The following is a 20,442-nucleotide window of genomic DNA, read 5'->3' as shown; positions in this document are numbered from 1 at the left end:
TATATATGTGTGTGTGTGTGTGTGTGTGTGTATATACACACACATAATGATACTATAAATTGTTATATATTACATAGTTATAAATAAATTACCTATTTACCTATTAAAGATTTTGGTGCTGGGTTGAGTCATCACTCGCCGTCAAGTGTAAAACCTGAACCTGAGAACCACCACTGTGAGACTTGCTGTTGAGTATGGAACAAAACGCATGACTTATCTTGCATTAGTAGGTGTAAATATGTTTTGTCAAATTAAATGCTCTTTAGAATAACAATGTCCCTCCCACTAATACCATTTGCATCTATCGAGCAAATCATGGTTCAAAGGCTATTCAACAGGTCCCGTCTGAACTTCCTAAAAAAACACACCAACACAGGAGAGATTAATGGGCTCTTGAGACCTTCAGCATGCCTTTCCAGGTCAAATCAGGTCATTTCGGTGAACTAATTGTGTAAAAAAGCATAAAGTGGAAATGGAGTTTGTTAAGTCTCCTTAGCTTATCCCATTATTGAGATTTTGCTCTGCAGCTTGCTGCATCGTACTCACAAAGTACTAATGCTTTTGTAGTATGATCATATGATTTTCATTCTTTTAAAACTATGTTATTGTCTGTCTGCTTCAAAAAGCAGCTTGTATCAGAGGATCCATGCCACGAATATTATTTCAAAAAGCCGCTTTGGAATGCACAGCTTTGTAATATGTAGTGATAATTCTATCACAAGAAAGAACCTCAACCGGAGCCATATACCACACAACAGCTCATCTAATAAGTCACACCATTGCCAGTTCTGTGTTGGTGTTCCATGGGAAGATTAGAGCATTAACAAAACGTCTAGGACAGATCCACAACGGATCACACGCACACTCCCTCTCCCACATCGTGCCTTGATCTGGTTGTACTGTGCAGAGATAAATCCCTCACACACGTAGGGTCGGTTCTGCTGCTCTCCGTCTTCCTCCTCTGCCCTCTCACTCTCAGGAAAATCGAGACACCTCTTCAGTCTGTTTGTGCAGCTTAACAACCCCGTGCCTCGTGCTCCACATCACCCTTCCCCTCCACCCCCATCAAATCTGCATTTGATTATCCCCCCTCAGTAATCTCACTCGTCTCTCTACCTGCCGCACCACCGCCTCTCACTTATTGTTTAGTATAATGGTGTGGGGACTTACAAGGATTTACACCTGATTATATCCCGCAGGGCGAATCCCCCATAGACTGACCTTGCAGTTCACTATTGCGATTGGCTAAGCAGACTCAGCCCATTCGGCCAAATTCCTCATCTCTCTCTCTCTGTTTTGTATCTCCGGCTCTCGCTCACTCTCTCTCCATTGGCTGTTGTTTATCCACCCTGCCTGTTTACCTCCATGAGTCATCCATTTGTCACATTGCAGCTCCCGGTTGCTTTTGACGAATGCTGCCTTTTGCATAAAAGCCCGGCATTAATCGCCGTGTTCTGACAGGATGACGGAGAGGCAGAGACAGGTTTCACAAAGGTATACTCAAATTTCTGGGACAACCCCCCACCCCCCATGCCGGCATCCCTCTATCCCTGCTCCTGTTTCCTGCTGCAGTCGGTCTGATGAACAGCAGAAATGAATTTCATTAGTTACATTGTCCCTGTTTTGAGCTTTGTGCTGCTTCTCTTTTCCTCCCCCCTCCTTCTCACTTCTTATCCCTCACTGCCTGCCAGTCTTAGGCTTTCTCTCCCCCTCCGTCTCCTCCATCTCTCCATCTCAATGCGCCACAGCTCCTCCCTCCACCTTGCACAGCGTCGACTCCTCCCTCTCCATCTTTCTTCCCTCACTCACACTCCAGCTCTCGCTCTGCTGGGTATGGCATGTATGTGAACGGGTGCACTCCTGTTTACATGCATGCCTGCATCTGGGACAGACTCTCATGCATTCTGTGGACTGTAGCTGCTCCTGCTCCACACTCTGAGAATTTTCTGGACGCTTTGCATGCTTTGAGGAATTGTTTGCCGTTTTTGTTTTTCCTCTCACTCATGAAATTCTTCAAAGGCCTCCTGTGTGCCACCGTGCCACTCTGGAGTGATTCGGATCTAAGCTGCACTCCGGCAGAATGGAATTGTCAAATTTAGACTCCACCGCATGACGTTTCTGGTAAGAGCAGTTTGCATTCAGTGCCAGATAAGCATTTCATGAACTCTGAGATTCTGAAAAGGTCTGAAGGGGGGAGACGAGACTGGGATTTTCAGAGGGGAAATGTGTCCGAGAGGGATAGGGCACAGGCTCCGGAGGGAAAGATGCTGAATAATGCTTCTGAACCGGACAGCACAGGGAGGGGGTCATTTGCTATAAATGAATATCTGGCCGTGTGAGGATTCATGCATATTTTCACCTGCACTATGTTTCTATATATATATAAAAACTCACTCCCACCCCCTCCTCCTCTTTTTCGGAATATTTCTCTATGGCCAGGTACATGTTGTCTGTGATGCAGGTTTGAATATATGCGAGACTTTTGAGTGTATTTTTTTTGGTGTTGTTGTCATGGTTTATTGCTCAAGGCTTTTTATTTTGCAGGTTGCATTAGGGAAGAAAATAATGTATTGCTTTTGATGCGTTTGAGTCTTTAATTCACAGTCCTCATTATAGAGCCTCTTTTCTCTCTCTCTCTCTCTCTCTCTCTCTCTCTCACACACACACACACTAATTTTCTCTCTTTCTTGCTCTCTTTTTCCTCTCTCCCTGTTTTACTGCTTGGAAGCAACTTCCTCCGTATGTAATGTGGCGTTTAAAGGAATAACAACATTACACTTCATTTCTTAATCTTGGCAGGCTGTCAAAAATACATTAAGAGGAGTCTTACTGGATACATCAAAGATTCATGCTATCTCAGTGTTCTCATTGGTACATTCTTTACAGCTGTCAGATCCCTCTATCCATAGTTTCTTATGTAAAGGTGCATTGTCAGTACACATCTATAAAAACCAAGATTCATATTTTATTATTATTATTATTATTATTATTATTATTATTCACCATCCTATATATATATATATATAAAGGCCAATAATATTCACGTGAGGTGTGAGCTAATTCTCAGATTCAAATCCAAGACACCATGTGCTCTGCAAAAACCTCCAACTGTTTCCCCACCCCCCGAACACAGGGTTATCTATCAAAACACAATGCATCTGCAATATGCATATAGGCTTGTGTTGGGTAGGAAGACGGGAACATGAAACAACTGCACGGCAACAGTATCCTGGCCACGTTCTGAAGATGATGTAGCTGCCAGTGGAGAAATCCAGGCCAAAACAGAAGAGCCGTGGCTGAAAATCTAGCACTGAATAGTGATACAAATAAAACGGCCTATACATTGAGATATGTTTCAGTATGCTAGCGATTGTGTTAAAAGGCAATCTCCCCATTGAGCAGATTCTCAGCTGGTGGTAATAGCCATTATGATAATGCTGCAGTCTGATAACAAACAGCAGATGAAACAAGATAAGGCAGTGCTACAGGAGAACTGCATCACCTCACGCTCTTGTGCTGTGCGTTCACACATAGATTAGAGCCTGTGCCTGTCAGACCTCGTGTTTTCACAGCTTTTGTGAATGATGCAGCCTGAGCAGAAAAAAGGGGCCAAATCCCACAAATCATTGAAATTCAGATCCTTTCCGATTGCGAACCGCCCAAATCCCTCTCTGCTTTCCTATTCATTCTCTTCTATATGCTTTTTAAGAAGTCAGTGAGGGCCTGCTTTCGGCCGCGGTGGCATAGATAGACAGACTGGGCGTGCGTTTGTCCTCATTGTGGAGGGATGCAAGAATCGGACGCCATCAGCGAAACGGCTCATTTCTGTCACACAAAATGAGGGACTATTGAAATAGGCTGTACATAGCAGGAAAGCCAGCGAGGGGCTGCTGTGAGAGACGACCAAGTGGCATATCAGACAGAGCACACTGCCTCCCACACATTTATTCAGAAGGTCACAGAGTCGGTTCACTGCAGCAGACTCTCCCATTAAAATTTAATCATAACAGCTTTATGTAAAAAGTAAAAAATACGAGAACGGGCCTATGCCTTACTTCCTTGCCACCCCGTTTCTAAGTGTTACGAATGTTGTGAATGAAAATGATGTTTACGTGTTTGAAGCCATGCTTTCTGTCGTTTCGGAGAACTTGGCGTCGTATCTCCACCAATCATCTGGATGGCTGCTGATGGCTAAATTTGCGCCTTGTGAAAGACGAGAGGAAGATATTATTGATTGTTTCTGTCAGAGTAATCAAATTATTAGCCTTGGATGGAGTGCTGGTCAGAAGAACAATGCTAGCATAATTCAGGGAGCTCGAGAGTGATTATCCCGTGGCTAATTTCGTGAGATAAGCTCCTTCCTAATAGAACCATTGATAAAGAACTCCAAGGAGCTCGGTTTGAGCTAGAGTGCTTTTGGGATTACAGTCGTCCTATATTCTCTCCACATTTTCTCTCTTCTTTTGTTTCAATTAAACCCAAAACAAAGAGCCCTGTGTTTAAAAGAGGAAAAGTGGTTGGAGTAATTACCAGCTTTGCTTGCTGGTAGCGGTGAATTTAAACTGAATCTCAAGAGCATTAATGAGGAATGAAAAACACTTTATGGAATTATTATTAACTGTTGCCGGAAAGCCGAGGGGAGGATTGAAATGGGACTGGGCCCAATTAGACTTCGCGCCATGACAAGGAACCTGACAGCAGCCATAGCTTTGCAAATTTAGCCAGACCATGGGCTGAAATAACCTATAATTCTTCAGCAGGCTGAAGGGTGGGCACATGCTTGATTGCGCTTACAAGGAATGCATGTGTTTTATTGTCAAGAGTAAGAGACAGAAACGCAGTGCATCTGTTTAATTTCCAGCCCTTGAAGGATGCTTATTTAAACTGCAACCATCACATATTGCTCCATCGGCAGTTAGTCAGAAGACCAATATTCGGGTGACAGGTCGTAACTAATTTTAATCTCAACCATGCTTGGAGTTGAAACATTCATGTCGTTTACTCAATTTATGATAGCATGATACTTCCAGGCCACCAGTCGGCACAAAGAAGGGTGTTGCGCTCGGTCTGAACCATCTTTTTTATGCCAGTTTTCATTTTCTCTTCAGATTTAAATGCTTTTAGAGTACAAGAGTGGCAAGCTTTGAGGGGAAATCATGGGGAATATGTATTCAGCTAAAAAAATACATGCTATATTCTTGTTTCAGCATGCTACTCTCAATTCCATATAGGGTCCATATAATATTCCTCTTCATGCAAAAGCCTCACTTTGACAGTTTAGTCATAGCTTTTGTTTGAATGGTATAAATTTCAGCGCAGTGCTTGACATTTTCACTTCGATAAGTCTAGAGTTTCCTATGTTTCGACATCAAGGTTCATGTTAGTTTATCCTTTAGTGGAATGTAGGTTTCCAAACTTTGGGCTTTGATCTAAAGCTTACTGTCATCAAAAAACAAGATCAAAAGAGAGGAGAAGCAAACAGTTGGAAGATATGTCTCTGCTCTGAATGCTGCATCCGTAGGCTTAAAACCCAAGCTGATTTGGTATACAAAGTTGTTTGTGTGGGGTAGGAAGAAGACAAATGTATGGGGCAAGCAGGGCTGATTATTGATTAGGCTCAGGTCCTCACTGATTAACTGCTGTTGTAAATACCGATAAAGACACCTGCTTATGTTGTGATGAATGGTAGCAACTTGATTTGCCACTCACAACTTGGACAGCATTAACACTATTTTCAATGACTTAGCATCCAGAAATATTTGTAAACAGAGTATTTCATTTTCACTCTGCTTTACTTATCTGTTGTACCTATAGCATAACCGACTAACATATAATTCAAAGCAAATAAAAATAAAGAGTAAAAACACCGGTCGATTCCTCACACCACACAATGGTCCCATGAATGTGACTCCAGCTGTGCCAACTGTATCCATAAAATATTTATTTACATAAACGTGTTAAAAATGATCAGGCTATAAATGAATTGTACAGACACAGAGTGAATAGGTCACCCATGCCATTTCACAACCAGACTGCATGAGAGCAGACAACCAATTACCAGCAATTTAGCAGTTAAATTTATGTATTGGGAATATTTAGATAGCTGTTAACCACTGATTCGCTTCATACTGTGAAATGCGTGCTGTGTGATCAGGGATGCCAGAGAGGGAGAAAAAGAGAGCGACAGGCAGAAGGAACGGGATGATGAATAAATAGATTGGAAGAAGGAACAAAATGAACTCCCTCAGGCCAGTATAGCCAATTAGTTGCTGCACTCTGTATTCGCTTTACTTTCAACTCTCAGTAGCTTTCTATTAGACTGTTGTGCCTATTATGAAACATTATGCTTAGTGGTAACATTTGCTGGCAAAAAATAATGATTATTTAATCTTTCTCTGAAAGAATATAATTTTAAAAAACCATAGTGAAATCAAACATTTTCTAATTGTGATTCCAAATAGATTTTACTTGTGGTTAAGATCAGTCCATCCTCAAAATGAAGCTCATTTTCATTATTTCTCTCTTTTTTTTTTCCTTCCTGTTTTTGTATTTATGCATTTCAAATGAGATATTTGAAATATTAGAAATATGATTACAGTTTGGTCTTTTTATGATTTATGAATCATGAATTTTAATTTGTTCGGAATTAAATTTCCTAAAGCCTAGAAAACTAATTATGGTACAATAAATAATACTTTTTTATTCTAAAAATTACACAATGATGAATCGCCCCACCATTAACAAATAATTATTTCTTTGATATAATAATGTTAATAGAAACCACAAAGACCCTGCTGTTTACTATAAACGGTTTTTCAACCCCAAAGTATAACTCTCTGGAGATCAAAACGAGTTATTAATTGCTATGTAAAACACGTTGTTTCATGATTATTTGATCTAAACTAGAAGTTAAATCCCTGACTGTAGCACTCATTTGCCACAACAGGAGTGTGTTTAATGTACAAAGAGAGAACACAGTTCCAACTGGAATACACAGTAAACCCAATGCACTTTAAACACATAAGCACAAATGTAGGAAGAAGAAACCTTATATTGTCTAGTTAAACACTGTTGTGATTTGAATGTCCAAAATTACAAAGAGTACAAATTAATATATCTTTTGTCAATTGAAAGCCTTATTTGAGACTGTAAAATCCACATAAACAGGAATGTGCAAGTGGGTCACTCCCAAGCTTTGCTTATTTGTCTTGTTTGGTCAAGCTGAGGCTCACCAGCATGGTCAGGAGCATGATGGTGAACAAGGAGAGAAAGTAAGGAGACTGCGTAGACGGTCCGACGTGATATTTTTTCTCAAGGTTATCGCCAGGATGAAACAGAGGGGATGGAGTGGGAGAGAGAGCAGGAAGATGGACCTTTGGGTTGAATTACATTTGTACATGAGTGGGAGAGACAGAATATCATCCAGTGCGCACTCAAACACATGAGCGATGTAACATGAAAATATAAAATCAATTCAACTGATTGCCGTCCTCTGTGGTTTCAGATGACGATGAATCTCGATGCCACCATAACGGGCGTGTTTGGTTTCGTATGTGTAATTTGCCTTGAAACAAAACATCCAAGAAAAAAAATTTTTTTTGACAAAGGTAAATCCTCGCCAGGATGAAACAGAGGGGATGGAGTGGGAGAGAGAGCAGGAAGATGGACCTTTGGGTTGAATTACATTTGTACATGAGTGGGAGAGACAGAATATCATCCAGTGCGCACTCAAACACATGAGCGATGTAACATGAAAATATAAAATCAATTCAACTGATTGCCGTCCTCTGTGGTTTCAGATGACGATGAATCTCGATGCCACCGTAACGGGCGTGTTTGGTTTCGTATGTGTAATTTGCCTTGAAACAAAACATCCAAGAAAAAAATTTTTTTTTGACAAAGGTAAATCCTCATATTTGTTAAGAGTTTCAACCTTAAACAGACATTTCTCCATGAGGGTCTCTAGAATAAACAGATAAATAGCTCGGTTTTCCAAAGTTGGAGGCAGAATTGATTTTGTCCTCTAGCTTGACAGATAGCCCTGAAAGTAACAAATAGCAAAGAAGAGGACAAATCTTTGAAGCGCAACACTTATTAACTTCATGAGTGTTGGGAAGCTGCAGTAATCTAAAAGAGATCTAGTCCTCCATTAGCAGAGGAAGGAGGCATCAGCCAGCAGACACCTTGTGAAAAGAAGCCTCGCTAATTCCTCCCACCTGCTGACAACAGATAATTGAAAAGCAAGTCTGCAGACCCTTTGAGTATGAACCGGATATGGACTTGTCAATTAACTTGCTCATATTTCATTGCCTGATTGAACTTGACTGATCAACAGTCTTCTGAATTTCTCCTCTGCAAACCCATGCCATGTTGAGTTTGACTTACAGTGGATGTTGCAATATGGCAAAATAGGGCATTATATTTGAGGGTCCCTCTCTCAGAGGAGCACTATGTTAAAATAAACTTGTGGTTGACACTTTATTTCTTTCCTTTCGAGCTAGCGGGCAGGGTTGAATGGGTCTGACCTTCCCATGTTACTAAGGGAAAAGAACAGAGGAGAAAATGTAATTTCCACCGCAAAGATCTTAGGAGAGCAACTCGCTTTAGACGGCATGCAGCCTGTCGCATGACTGAAAGTTGGGTAGTAATTATTAAACAAAGAGAATGCTAAGTGACGTTCTAAAACAGGAATGTTGATTCATACTCAACTTAACATGCTTTTAATGTAAACAAGTGCACATTTAATTAGCTTTTTAAGGGAACAATACATTTATGACAACAGAGATGGAGATGGCTTTTTAACAGCGATGTGCTTGCTTGTAACAGAACTGGCTCGAATTTAAGAATCTAATACAAGTGCATTACTCCCTTTTCCCATATGCAGAGCGCCTCTCATTGACTACTGTATATTTCTTCAAATCAATCAGGCTAAAGGAGCACATTGCTGTCTGAATATATTGCATGCCAGGAATGGCTGGCTACACTAAAGTGCCCTGAGGTAGATATGCCTTTAAAGACACAATTCTCTACATGGAAATTCATGTGGGGGTGTTGACTACTAAGATGAGCTATTGACCATGTGAGTGAGTTCACTATATTGAGAATTACTCCGTCAATGCAATATTCTGGCAATGCAACAGAGAGAAGCAGTTTTTTCCTTCTTCATACTTTATTCATAGTCGCCTGACAGACTTTGATTTGTATGTTTACAGAATGGGGGCTTCCTGAGCGATGATTTAATCTTTTAATTGGATAATAAATCCAACACTTTGTGTAGTAGTGGCTTTTCAATTGCCATCAGTTGACCACCGAGGCCAAATTTGTTTTAAAGCATTTACATACCTTAGCATTTGGGCTAAAACAAAGGTTACAGGGATTAGGAACAAAGATGGAAGTGTGTGTGTGTGTGTGTGTGTGTGTGCAATCCATCATTTAGATCTAGAAGAAGAAGAAAAAAAAATCACCCAAAACCTTTTTGCTAAATGATAATTAGTCTTTTTGGCTTCTCTTTTTTATTTAAACCATCATCATTTTCAGTTTGCCCATTGGCAGGCATTTGCAAGTTGCAGGCCTGGAAATAACAGCATAAATGTTTACAGTTAACTTTATATCAGTGGTAAAACAGGTACATATTTCTGCACATGAGCAGAGCTATTTTCTTCCTGTGGGAGTACGATGAGACACCACAACAGTGAACAAAATACAAAATTTTTATATTGGAAGCAACGGTCATGTTTAATTAGGGAAACTGTGATCACACCATGCAGACCTACTGTAATTTTATAGTGATTTCCATCTGCTTTTGTTTGCTTGTTTAAAACTACCAAGCAAATTTGTCAATAATTTTAATGAGCCAACCCCTTTGACCTGTTCTCTCCTCAGACAAATCCCCCCAATTATAGTTAAAGGTCAAAGGTGGTTGTTTGGCAGATATTTGGGAGACATGCATATTGAACAGAAATTAGCATCGCAGGAGATGTCACACGTAATAACAGTTTAAACAACCCTGTTATGCCTCCGGAGGCTTGATGCCTGCTCAGCTGGGGAAGATCGTGATAGATTCGGCGTGATTAAAACATCCCATTCTTGGCAGCTCTGTTTACGTCATGACCTTCACCCTCAACACCTCCTCATGCCACATGAGTCGTTTAATCGATGTAGTAATTCTCTCACAGTACCCTGATCGCTCTGCTCCCTGACTGTATGCAGATCACACTCGATAGATGAACGAGGGAGAAGCACCCTTGACAATAACGGCCCTTTTGATCTAGCTGAGCAGCACTAATATGAAATTGTTATCGCTGAAACTACTCGCCTAATTTCACACTGGATATCAAAAGAATATTTTCTTTTGTTACACATTTCTGACACACCTGATGACACTCGGAGATGGAATCGGCAAATCTATGCATTAAACAGATGGCTGCATGTAGGCCTTTTCTTTCACCCCCTTTTTTGCAGTTTCATTCGATCAAAATAATCTGGCTTAAACTGCTTCACAGTGCTTTGTGTTGTGTTGTACTTTTCTCTCAGAGAACACTCTTTCTGCATCTTGAAGGTTGTAAGTTTGGGGAAATTATATTTTTAAATAAAATAAAGTAAAAAATAATAGCTACCCTTGAGATATCATACTGCAAATGTGTAAATACAAGTTGGCTATACAGTACATGCGATTTTCTATTCATGTGTGTTAAAATATGCACTGTAATCTTGAACCTACATAATATCACAATGCATCCTCTGGTTTTGCAGAAATGTATCTGAATTCACTGATGCAAGAAGTATTTCATTCTGGGTCACTTTCACTTGCTTTACAAATGGGAGCTACTTAAAGTTTACCTTATCAATTATTAAAGCTGGCCTGTCTACTTAACATGATTTGTATTTGACTAGTCCAGTTAGCAACCTTGTGTCTCATGGAATGTTACTCGTGTGTCATTTTGGCAAGTTCTGTGTGTGTTTTGAGTTCCTTCATGTCAATTTTTTATGAGTCTCTTCACTAAATTAAGATCTCTATCATTCTAAAGCACACAGCTGGAAGTGGCTATGAGACTGAAATTGAACTTGCTTGATCAATTTGGGAAGTAAAGTTTGAAGGCTCAGGGCTTTTGCACAGTAAAATAATGTGAGTAAAAAGTTGATTTGTATTTAACCCATTAAGAGCTGAATGTTCTACTCTACTCAGTTCTACTCTAAATGCAGCCATAAATTATGATCAATAAAAAGTAATAATAATATTAATATAACATAATATTATAATAGTATAATTTTTATAATATAAAATATAACAATTATCAATTGGCTTAAAGCCAGATAACAATATATAAGAATTTGTGAGAGTTTTTTTTTTTAGTTAGCAAGTCATTATAGAGTCATGTTCCTGATTTATATGTCCCTTGCTCTCAGATTTTGCAACAGTATGCTGTATACCATCTATTATTTCTGTAGTTTGAATATAGAACACTAGTATATAACTATACTAGTTAAAATTATGCCATTCTTCATTTCAAAACAAAAAAATATACATTTTATTTTGACATGCTTAAATCATTACAAATTTGGTTCAAGCCATTATTAAAAATATATTTTCTGTGTTACAAGTTAAACATCCAAGATTCATTTTTTATATTTCAAAAAGATCCTGCAGACTATAGGCTATACTTAACTCCCCTATAGGCTATGCTTATAACTTGGCTATATTTCTTTATGGCCAGTGTTGTTTATGGTTGTTTTCCTTTTCTTATACAGTCTTTTACGTTTTAATGTCTCTGTTATATCATTAATCAAAGCTCCGAGTTGTCTTTACGCAGCATGTTCCAGTGCAGTAGTCTGTTACATTTTTCAAGCATCAGCGTTTTCTCCAAGACCATCTCTTGCTATTTTAAGAACAGGAGCAATATGATTGTCTCTGTTCTTTTGCATTTTTCCGCCTTGGAATGAATTCTGTTCATATTGTGACCCAATCTCTCTATCCTTTTTCTCAGCAGGTTACCATCAAAATGGTGGCCAGAGAGGCAAGTGGGCACAGCTACCTGGTGGCGTGCTGGCAGCCCATTCTCATCCTGATGCTGGGTACCGTGCTGTCCGGCTCTGCCACTGGCTGCCCCTCTCGCTGTGAGTGCAGTGCCCAAGAGCGCTCAGTCGTGTGCCATCGGCGGAAGCTGATCGCCCTCCCCGAGGGAATTCCCACTGACACGCGGCTGTTAGATCTCAGCAAGAACCGCTTGAAAGCCATCAACCCGGAAGAATTCCTCAACTATCAACACCTGGAGGAGCTACAGCTCAATGAGAACATAATTTCCGTCATTGAACCAGGGGCCTTCAGCAACCTCCTTGGCTTGCGAATATTGGGACTACGCAACAACAAGCTGAAGTTGATACAGCTGAGTGTTTTCACTGGCCTCAGTAACCTCACTCGATTAGATATTAGTGAGAATAAAATAGTCATTTTGTTGGACTTCATGTTTCAAGATCTCTACAACCTGAAAGAACTGGAGGTGGGGGACAACGACTTGGTGTTCATCTCTCACAGAGCTTTTCATGGCCTAAGCAGCCTAGAGCAGCTCACTATGGAAAGATTCAACCTGACCTCTGTGCCAACAGAGGCCTTCAGTCATCTTCACAACCTGCTGACCCTCAGGCTGCGGCATCTCAACATCAACATCATTCGAGACTTTTCCTTCAGGAGGCTCTATCGACTCAAAGTCTTAGAGATAGCAAACTGGCCTCTTTTAGAAACCTTGACCACAAAGTCTCTCCATGGACTTAACATCACAACCTTGAGCATCACAAACTGCAATCTCACTGCCGTCCCTTACGAGGCCATTCAGCACCTGGTTTACCTTCGCTTTTTCAACCTGTCCTTCAATCCAATTGAGGCTGTGGAGGGCAACAAAATGCACAATTTGCTGAGGCTCCAGGCATTTCACTTGATTGGGGGCCGGCTAGTCAGCATTGAGCCTTATTCGTTCAGAGGACTCAACTACCTTCGGGTTCTCAATGTATCCAGCAATAGTCTAAGCACTTTAGAGGAGTCTGCCTTCCATTCGGTCGGCAACCTGGAGACACTGGCTCTTCACGACAACCCCCTGGCATGCGATTGTCGTCTCCTCTGGGTCTTTCGCCGTCGATGGCGACTCAACTTCAACCGCCAGCAGCCATCTTGTGAATCACCAGAGTTTTTGCAGGGTAAAGAATTCAAAGACTTCCCGGATGTTCTCCCACCGAATTATTTCACCTGTCAGAAATCCAAGATCCAGGATCAAAAAGCCATTCATAGATTTGTGGATGAGGGGACCACTGTCCAATTCCCTTGCCAAGCAGATGGAGAGCCCGCTCCCATGATTATGTGGCAGTCTCCAAAAAAGCAATTTATCACTACTAAAAGCATTGGCCGGCTGTCTGTGTCTCCGGACGGCACCCTAGAGGTTAGATACGCCCAAATACAAGACAATGGCACATACACCTGCATTGCTGTCAATGCAGGAGGTAACGACACCCGTTTGGCTCACCTACACATTCATAGCTACTCTCCCAATTGGCCCCATCAGCCCAATAAGACCTTTGCCTTCATCTCGAACCAGCCCAATGATAGCGGTGCCAATGGAACTGGTGCGACAAATCCCTTTCCCTTTGATATGAAGACTCTCATTATCGCTACCACCATGGGGTTTATCTCTTTCCTGGGAGTGGTGCTGTTCTGTCTGGTGCTCTTGTTTCTCTGGAGCCGAGGGAAAGGCAATGTCAAGCCAAACATCGAGATTGAGTATGTGCCACGGAAAGTGGATGGAGAAAGCAGCCCGATTGAGGGATCTCACAAGATCAGTATGAAGATGATTTAAAAGACTAATCGCCATTGTGTGTGCATTACGTGAATAGGTGTTCTTGACAACAGACTTACCTGGAGGAATAAGGGGGTAATCTTTGCACCCCTTACGGAATTGTGAAAAGAACAATGTTCCGAAAAAAGCCTTTTACATTTTTTTACAGACTGTACAGATCAATCACACAGGGAGTGTGTCCTCAAAGGGAAAGCAGACAGGTCATTTGAGGGTTTCAAAAATCTGTGTACTTGTTCGGGTAAGTGTTGAAAAACATAGTCCTGTTGAAATTTGTGCGAAAGCCAGAATTGGGAGGACCGGTATAAATTTATACCTTTTCTTTTGTGTCTTTTTCTGTACATAACTATTTCGATGTACATTAAGCAATACAGTGGCTGAATGCAGCTGATCAGAGGTTATGGGTTGTTGAGCCTACTGGAGTGCATGTGCTATATCTAGATACATGCAAAGTCTATAGGTCTAATTAAATCACTGTAAATGTCCATTAACAAATCTTTATAAGAGATCAATTTGTTTAAAATGATTTATTGATTAGGCTTGACAATCATTAATATCTCAAAGGTCAAGTATTAATCATTAAACATGGTTTGATTGTGCGATTTCGATTTTGACACCTTACATAGTATCATAAAGCCAGATGTAGCTTTGAATTTAAAGCCATTAGCTTTGACTGAACATGTGACAAAACCATTGGACCTGTGGTTGTACTCACACTAAACTACTATTCCATTTGACAGATCTCCTCAGTTTTTAATTCACCTACCGGTGAAAAGTTTACAATTTTATTGATTTAGTTTATTGTTGTCAATATGCCATGCTATAATGCATTTTCTACCACTCTCACAAGGCAGGTGTTGCTCGGTGGGTAAATGTGTTCTACAACCCTTGAAACATTTACAGTGCTGATTTTGGGACAATGGATGGCTGTAAAACATTAAAATTACAAACTTTTATACTTCAGTGTCTTTTGCTCATTTATTTTGCTCTGCTCTGTGAATTAAACCTTGAGAGCTGGTGAGGTACACCGGAAGATAGAGACACTTCACTAATGTATTGCTAAACTTTTCACTCTTCTTCACACACCATATTACTGTTCAACGTTTTCTGAAAAACATCTTTTCTCTGTAAATACTAATTTCAGTGTAAGTGGGTAGAACACATCGTAATGTAGAATGGATTTGAAGTGTTAAATCAATCTAAGACAACCTCAACCTCATATTGACCATAAAGGAAAAATAAGCAATGGGAAAAAACTGATCGAAAGTCCTTATGTCACATTATTCTAACAGATTTCATCTCTACAGTGTGGAGGTGATGAATATTATTTTTAAGCAATATTATAGCTCTATACAGTGATTTATAATCTGTTATTATATTTGAAAAATGTCAGTCTGCAGTCAAAATCCCTAAATGCATGAGAATAGGAGCCTTTCAATGTTATTTTTGAGAATGGATATGCATAAGTGTATGATCTACTCGGACTAGTCTACAGCAATAGACTGCTGTGCATTTATTTGCTCTGTTCAATAGTTTTGAGCTCTGTGCAACTCAAAGCCTGGCATTTCCCAATACACACACACACGCACACACATAGAGATTTGCCTTCTAAAGTAATGTATAACACGTTGTAACAAATCCCCAAATATTCAGAGATCCTTTAGCTTTTGAATGCACTTGTTTAGACAAAGCTACCACACATATCAGGATAGGACCAATCTGACAACCCCTCATCTCTCACAGGGGCATAATGGAAAACGTGTCAGCTGGAGTCCAAGCACTGAGACCTCATGTTTAAATGGGAAGTGATGGTTGTATAAGATTGTCTTCCTGACCCTTTTCTACTGAGATGACTCACAAACAGTTGGCCAACACTCATAGCGCTTTAATACTGAGCAAATACAACAGCAAGGGAGGGAGTGGTGAACATTAATGAGAGAGGAAGTGGAGCATCTAGATGGCAAAAAAGAAAGAGTAGAGATAATTAATATTTAGTGAGGTAAGACCATTAAGAACAAAGCCAGTATTTGGTAATAAAGGCTGTGCTATTTGAAAATGTTTTATTCAGGTTAATACAAAGTTGGCTAAAATAGTAACTATCAGCAACTACAAAATTAATTTAAATTTAAAAGATGAGGAGGCATATTTCCTTTCTATTGAATTACTTTAAGTACTATTTTGTCTTTTGCTATTCATCTGTTCTGCCTCCTTGGCCTTCTGTCTGGAGGTTTCAGTACAGGTTTTGGAAGTGGTGTCACACTACACTGAAACAAATAAAAATAAAAATTGGTGTAAGATGAATTATGAAAGTTTTCACTCAGAAATCGCTTGCAAATTTAAAAAAAGAATTACAATGAAATGCAAGTCACACTGAATTAAACATGAAATTTTCAAGTAGAAAGACTGAAATGGTATTTTCTTGAAAAATGTACTCTGGTAATATATATTTTTTACAGCTTCAATAATTTTTTTAGTGTAAAGAATTTACTGAATTAGCAGTCTTAGACACCAACATATTTTAAAAAATGTGCATGTCTGACAGTAATTCATCAAAATGAAGCTTTCTGCCACTGTAATTTTTAGATTGCAATTACACAAAATGGTCATGTGGTTTGTTAATCCTACAGGCTGTATGGATAACCTAATATTGATTAACTGTGACGTCTGTGAGGTAAGTGTTTCTGTTATACAGAGGAAGGGAACTGGCCATTCTTTTATGATGTCAGATTATGCCACTTCCTTCATCTTGTTGATTGTATTTACCCTCTGATTTATAAAGAACTTGTTCATCTGTCAGCTCACAGTGAGAGGATGATGGCTACCCAGGTGAAAAAGACGTAGTATTAAATGTATTAAAAATATACTTGAAATTCAAGTAGTATGTTTATAATACATTTGTATTCCCAACATGCTTATTTGAAGTGCAATAAAAATATATTGAATTGCATTTTAATATATTTCTAAAAAGTATACTAGAAGTACTTTTGTATTAAATATATGCTTAGTTATACTTCTAAGAAATATGCTAAACAGAAGCATACTTTTAATGTATTTATAAAAAGTATACTACACTGTAAAATCCAATAGTTTACCTTACGTAGATTGAATTAGTAATCTTTACTTAGTTGTTATACTTACTAGGTTTTATTAAGTTCCAGCAACTTTCAAGGCAAATAAAACAATTTACTTACTGTTTTGAGTGACACTTACTTAAAATATTCAAGTAGCCACAAAGGAATCAATTACATTAATAAAGCAGTGAGAGGCAGCAGTGCACTGATATGTTGCTAATGTGCAACATAACAACAGAAGAAGAAAAGAAAAAGAGTCTTAATAGACTTTTCACCCATTTCCTCCATGTCTGCAATTATCTTTCACTAGTTGCATTCACTCGTTTCCCAAAGTCATGTTGAATGTTGAATTTTCAATACAACTGAAATATTTGAGAGAACATCACATAAGCTGACTTCATATTCAATTGATGTTGATTTTCCTAAAATGTGTTTTTTTTTTTGTACCATTATAGTGATTAGCGTTCCCTTTGGTTGGGCACTTTGAACTTCGTTTATGCTATTATAATCTTCTTGTTAATACAGCAATGCATTATGAAATCAGAATGATTTGATTTCAAAAGAAGAAAAATAATAAATAGGTTTTTTTTAAGAATGACCCATCTTTTTATTAAAACTTTAGTGCTTTGTTTTGTGTATGAGCTTATTAATGCAGATTTTCCAGTTTCAGTTTTCATAAATAACTTGAGATGATTTTAATTGGGTTTATATAATCCTTAAATAGTGTGTGGTAATATGCTAAAGTCACACACAGACTTAAATGTTCAGCACGTGAAACACAACAATGGTAACAATTTAATTTCATTTATTTTCTTTAATTGTAACAATAACCATTTTATTTGCTTTTTGTTGTGCTACTACTGACACGAGACAGCAAATAAAATTGGCAAATTAAATCAACAAATAAAATTGGCAAATTAAATCAACGACTGTAAAACAAAGCAACTGTATAATTTATTCATGCCGCAATGCAGTTCTTTTTTAGTTACTAGAACTCTCGTGTAAGTAAACTATACTAACTAAGCATTTGTCAGTACAACATACTATTCCTATTTCATGGTTATATTTTAAATATTTATGTATTTATACTTTTAATATTTGGAAAAGTACAATATTTTGAAAAACATTTTTAACATTTACAATGTACAAACGTTTGTCAACTATTATTAAGCACTGCGATATTTAAAATATGTTGTTTAATATGTTGTTCAGTTTTACTTAAAAGGTTATGCTACTTTGGTTGATAAGGCTGTTGTTCATTACATGATACATTAATTGTTATAAGCTAGTGTTTCTGTTATACAGAGGAAGGGAACTGGCCATTCTTTTATGATGTCAGATTATGCCACTTCATTCATCTTGCTGAATGTATTTACCCTCTGATTTATAAAGAACTTGTTCATCTGTCAGCTCACAGTGAGAGGATGATGGCTGCATGCAATTTTGGATTAGCGGAAATGTATAATGTTCGAAGCATCATGGCATGATTTGTTAACAGGTGGGGAGTTAGAAACTTGACATGGATTGACTCTAGATGTATTCTGCGCAATCTGTGGGCACCTAAATACATATGACTTTTATTCTGGACTTGCTTTTATAACATGCTTTTATTGTCCTAATATATTTTTCTCTAAAATATAAAAGGCATTTTCTGAGAAAATGAAGATTTTGTCTTTCTATCATCTTTTCAACATCGCACCAGTCATCAGTTTTTGCACAGAAAGATACAGAACTATTGACTGTGAATAATGTGCAATGATATTTACTGTTAAGGCCACAATTTTGTGCTCACCTTCAACCGCTTTTTCTGTAACAAGGCTAAATGGTGTTGCACAAAACATGTTTTGAAAGGGAAATGTCATGGGTTATTAATTTTTGCTTTTTAATGTGTGATTCAGTGTGATTTAGTACAAGAAACACTGAGTGATACTACCTAAGTACATAAATTCTGCAGTTCTGTGAAGTAATGTAGAGCTTAGGGGTAAAATAGTAATACTATATGAAATAATTTGGGCCTAAGGTGGGAATATGTAATTTCTTATAAGATTAAAAGTAACCTTATCAAATTAAATCATAGAATTTTACTTTAATGTTTTTTTTTAAACACACACATAGCAAGTCTGATGTATATCTTATACGGTATACAGCAAAAATACTATTTGTTAACTATGTCACATTGATATATTTGGATTGTTTATGGCTTATAGAAAAAATAAGATGACATGAAGGTCAAATAAACAGAAGATTGTTCAAATTAAGGCACAATGCAATCACTGCAAAGTTCTCTAAACTTAAACTTTAAAGATTACTAAAAAAAAAAAAAAAATTCTAAAATGTTTCGTCATTTTCAAATAGAAAACCGCATGGCATTTCACTCATGAGCAATATCAGGCATTCGTCTCCATATCTTTGTTCCAGGCTATTAGCAATATGCATTTATCAACTATGGAGGTGTTGCTTAAGGTCATTTTGAATTATTTGAAGCCATTTCTTATTTTCCAGTCTGTTTAACTGTTGGCATGCAGTCACGGAGCAACAGCATACAGCACTATAAAACACTGTAGGCTTCCATTAAGTGTGTACTACATCTCAATAAATCATAATAAACTGTAGGAGGGATGCTGCATGAGGCACATAATTACAGTGAACAATTATAATGACATAATATCAGATAAAGCTCAGTTAAAACATATAGATTAAAGAACGACGGTGTGATTTTTCTTTGCTGTTCACTTTGAGTAGATTTGAGCTTTAAGCAGAACAGAATAAATCAACCTTGGAAGTGTTGATGTATGGAGAGTGAATTATTCTGGCATTGTGGTCTTGCTCTTCATGCATAAAGCAGCAAGGAGGATGGCTCACTCACAGAATCGTTTTATTTGTAATGCAGCCGCTCTGCTGGGATCAAGTGGAGAAATTTTGTAATGTTCGCTAACAGCCACATCTCTTAAATAACATAAAGGCACAAAGGTGTTACTTTTCTTGAGGCATTACCTGCTACGAGTCACATAATGGGCATTGCATTGTTTGGTGTCTTTTAGAGCCAAGCCCCCAGTGTAAACCAGGGCTGCGTTCAGCCCTGACAAAAACGGTGCAAAACGTCTTTTTAAACGGAAACGGTGGTGCGTTGAACACCCTGTTCTGATGACGCAAGAGTTGCAACTATGGCAGCTGAGAAGGCCATTCTTTGTGTTCTTTTTGAAGAATTTTCAGAGCCTGATGAAATCGGTATAAATACGTGTTTAAGACTGCAAAATACGCTCGATGTAACAGTAACTGCCCTTGCCGTCCAGAATAAAAGAGAACATCCCAATCGAGTGAAGGGATTTGTGGAAACTGTGGTTCCTAATTATTGTGATCCAACATTTGCCTCGCATTTCAGGATGAAAAGACAAACATTTCAGGTGAAGGATAATCCACTTCCTACCTCCAAGACTGTGTTATGATCTATATGACCTTATTATTTTTATTGTGAGTATTAGGCTTATCATTATTGCTGATCACTGTTGTTGTGCTATGATATTGTAATATTT

At 38.5% G+C, this 20,442-nt stretch overlaps 1 protein-coding gene across 3 annotated transcripts; it reads left to right on the top strand.

The window, feature by feature from the left end:
• The first annotated feature begins 1,337 nt into the window (after positions 1 to 1,337).
• Positions 1,338 to 14,773, top strand: LOC107698227 (leucine-rich repeat and immunoglobulin-like domain-containing nogo receptor-interacting protein 1-B). Of its 3 annotated transcripts, XM_016499191.1 has the most exons (3): positions 1,338 to 1,494; positions 2,020 to 2,121; positions 11,985 to 14,773. In XM_016499191.1, the coding sequence occupies exons 2-3, from the start codon at positions 2,110 to 2,112 to the stop codon at positions 13,839 to 13,841; spliced, it is 1,869 nt and encodes a 622-aa protein (XP_016354677.1). In that variant the 5' UTR covers positions 1,338 to 1,494; positions 2,020 to 2,109; the 3' UTR covers positions 13,842 to 14,773. The 3 variants fall into 3 exon arrangements, with proteins under 3 accessions (XP_016354677.1, XP_016354678.1, XP_016354679.1); XM_016499192.1 differs by lacking the exon at positions 1,338 to 1,494 and having other exon boundaries at positions 1,710 to 2,121; positions 11,988 to 14,773; XM_016499193.1 differs by lacking the exons at positions 1,338 to 1,494; positions 2,020 to 2,121 and adding an exon at positions 2,418 to 2,439 and having other exon boundaries at positions 11,988 to 14,773.
• The last annotated feature ends 5,669 nt before the right edge of the window (positions 14,774 to 20,442 follow it).

The sequence above is a fragment of the Sinocyclocheilus anshuiensis genome, unplaced genomic scaffold (assembly GCF_001515605.1).
Source record: "Sinocyclocheilus anshuiensis isolate Anshui unplaced genomic scaffold, SAMN03320099.WGS_v1.1 scaffold3403, whole genome shotgun sequence".
Lineage (NCBI taxonomy): Eukaryota > Metazoa > Chordata > Actinopteri > Cypriniformes > Cyprinidae > Sinocyclocheilus > Sinocyclocheilus anshuiensis.
The sequence above is the reverse complement of the archived record's forward strand: the minus strand, read 5'-3'. Positions and strand labels throughout refer to the sequence as shown.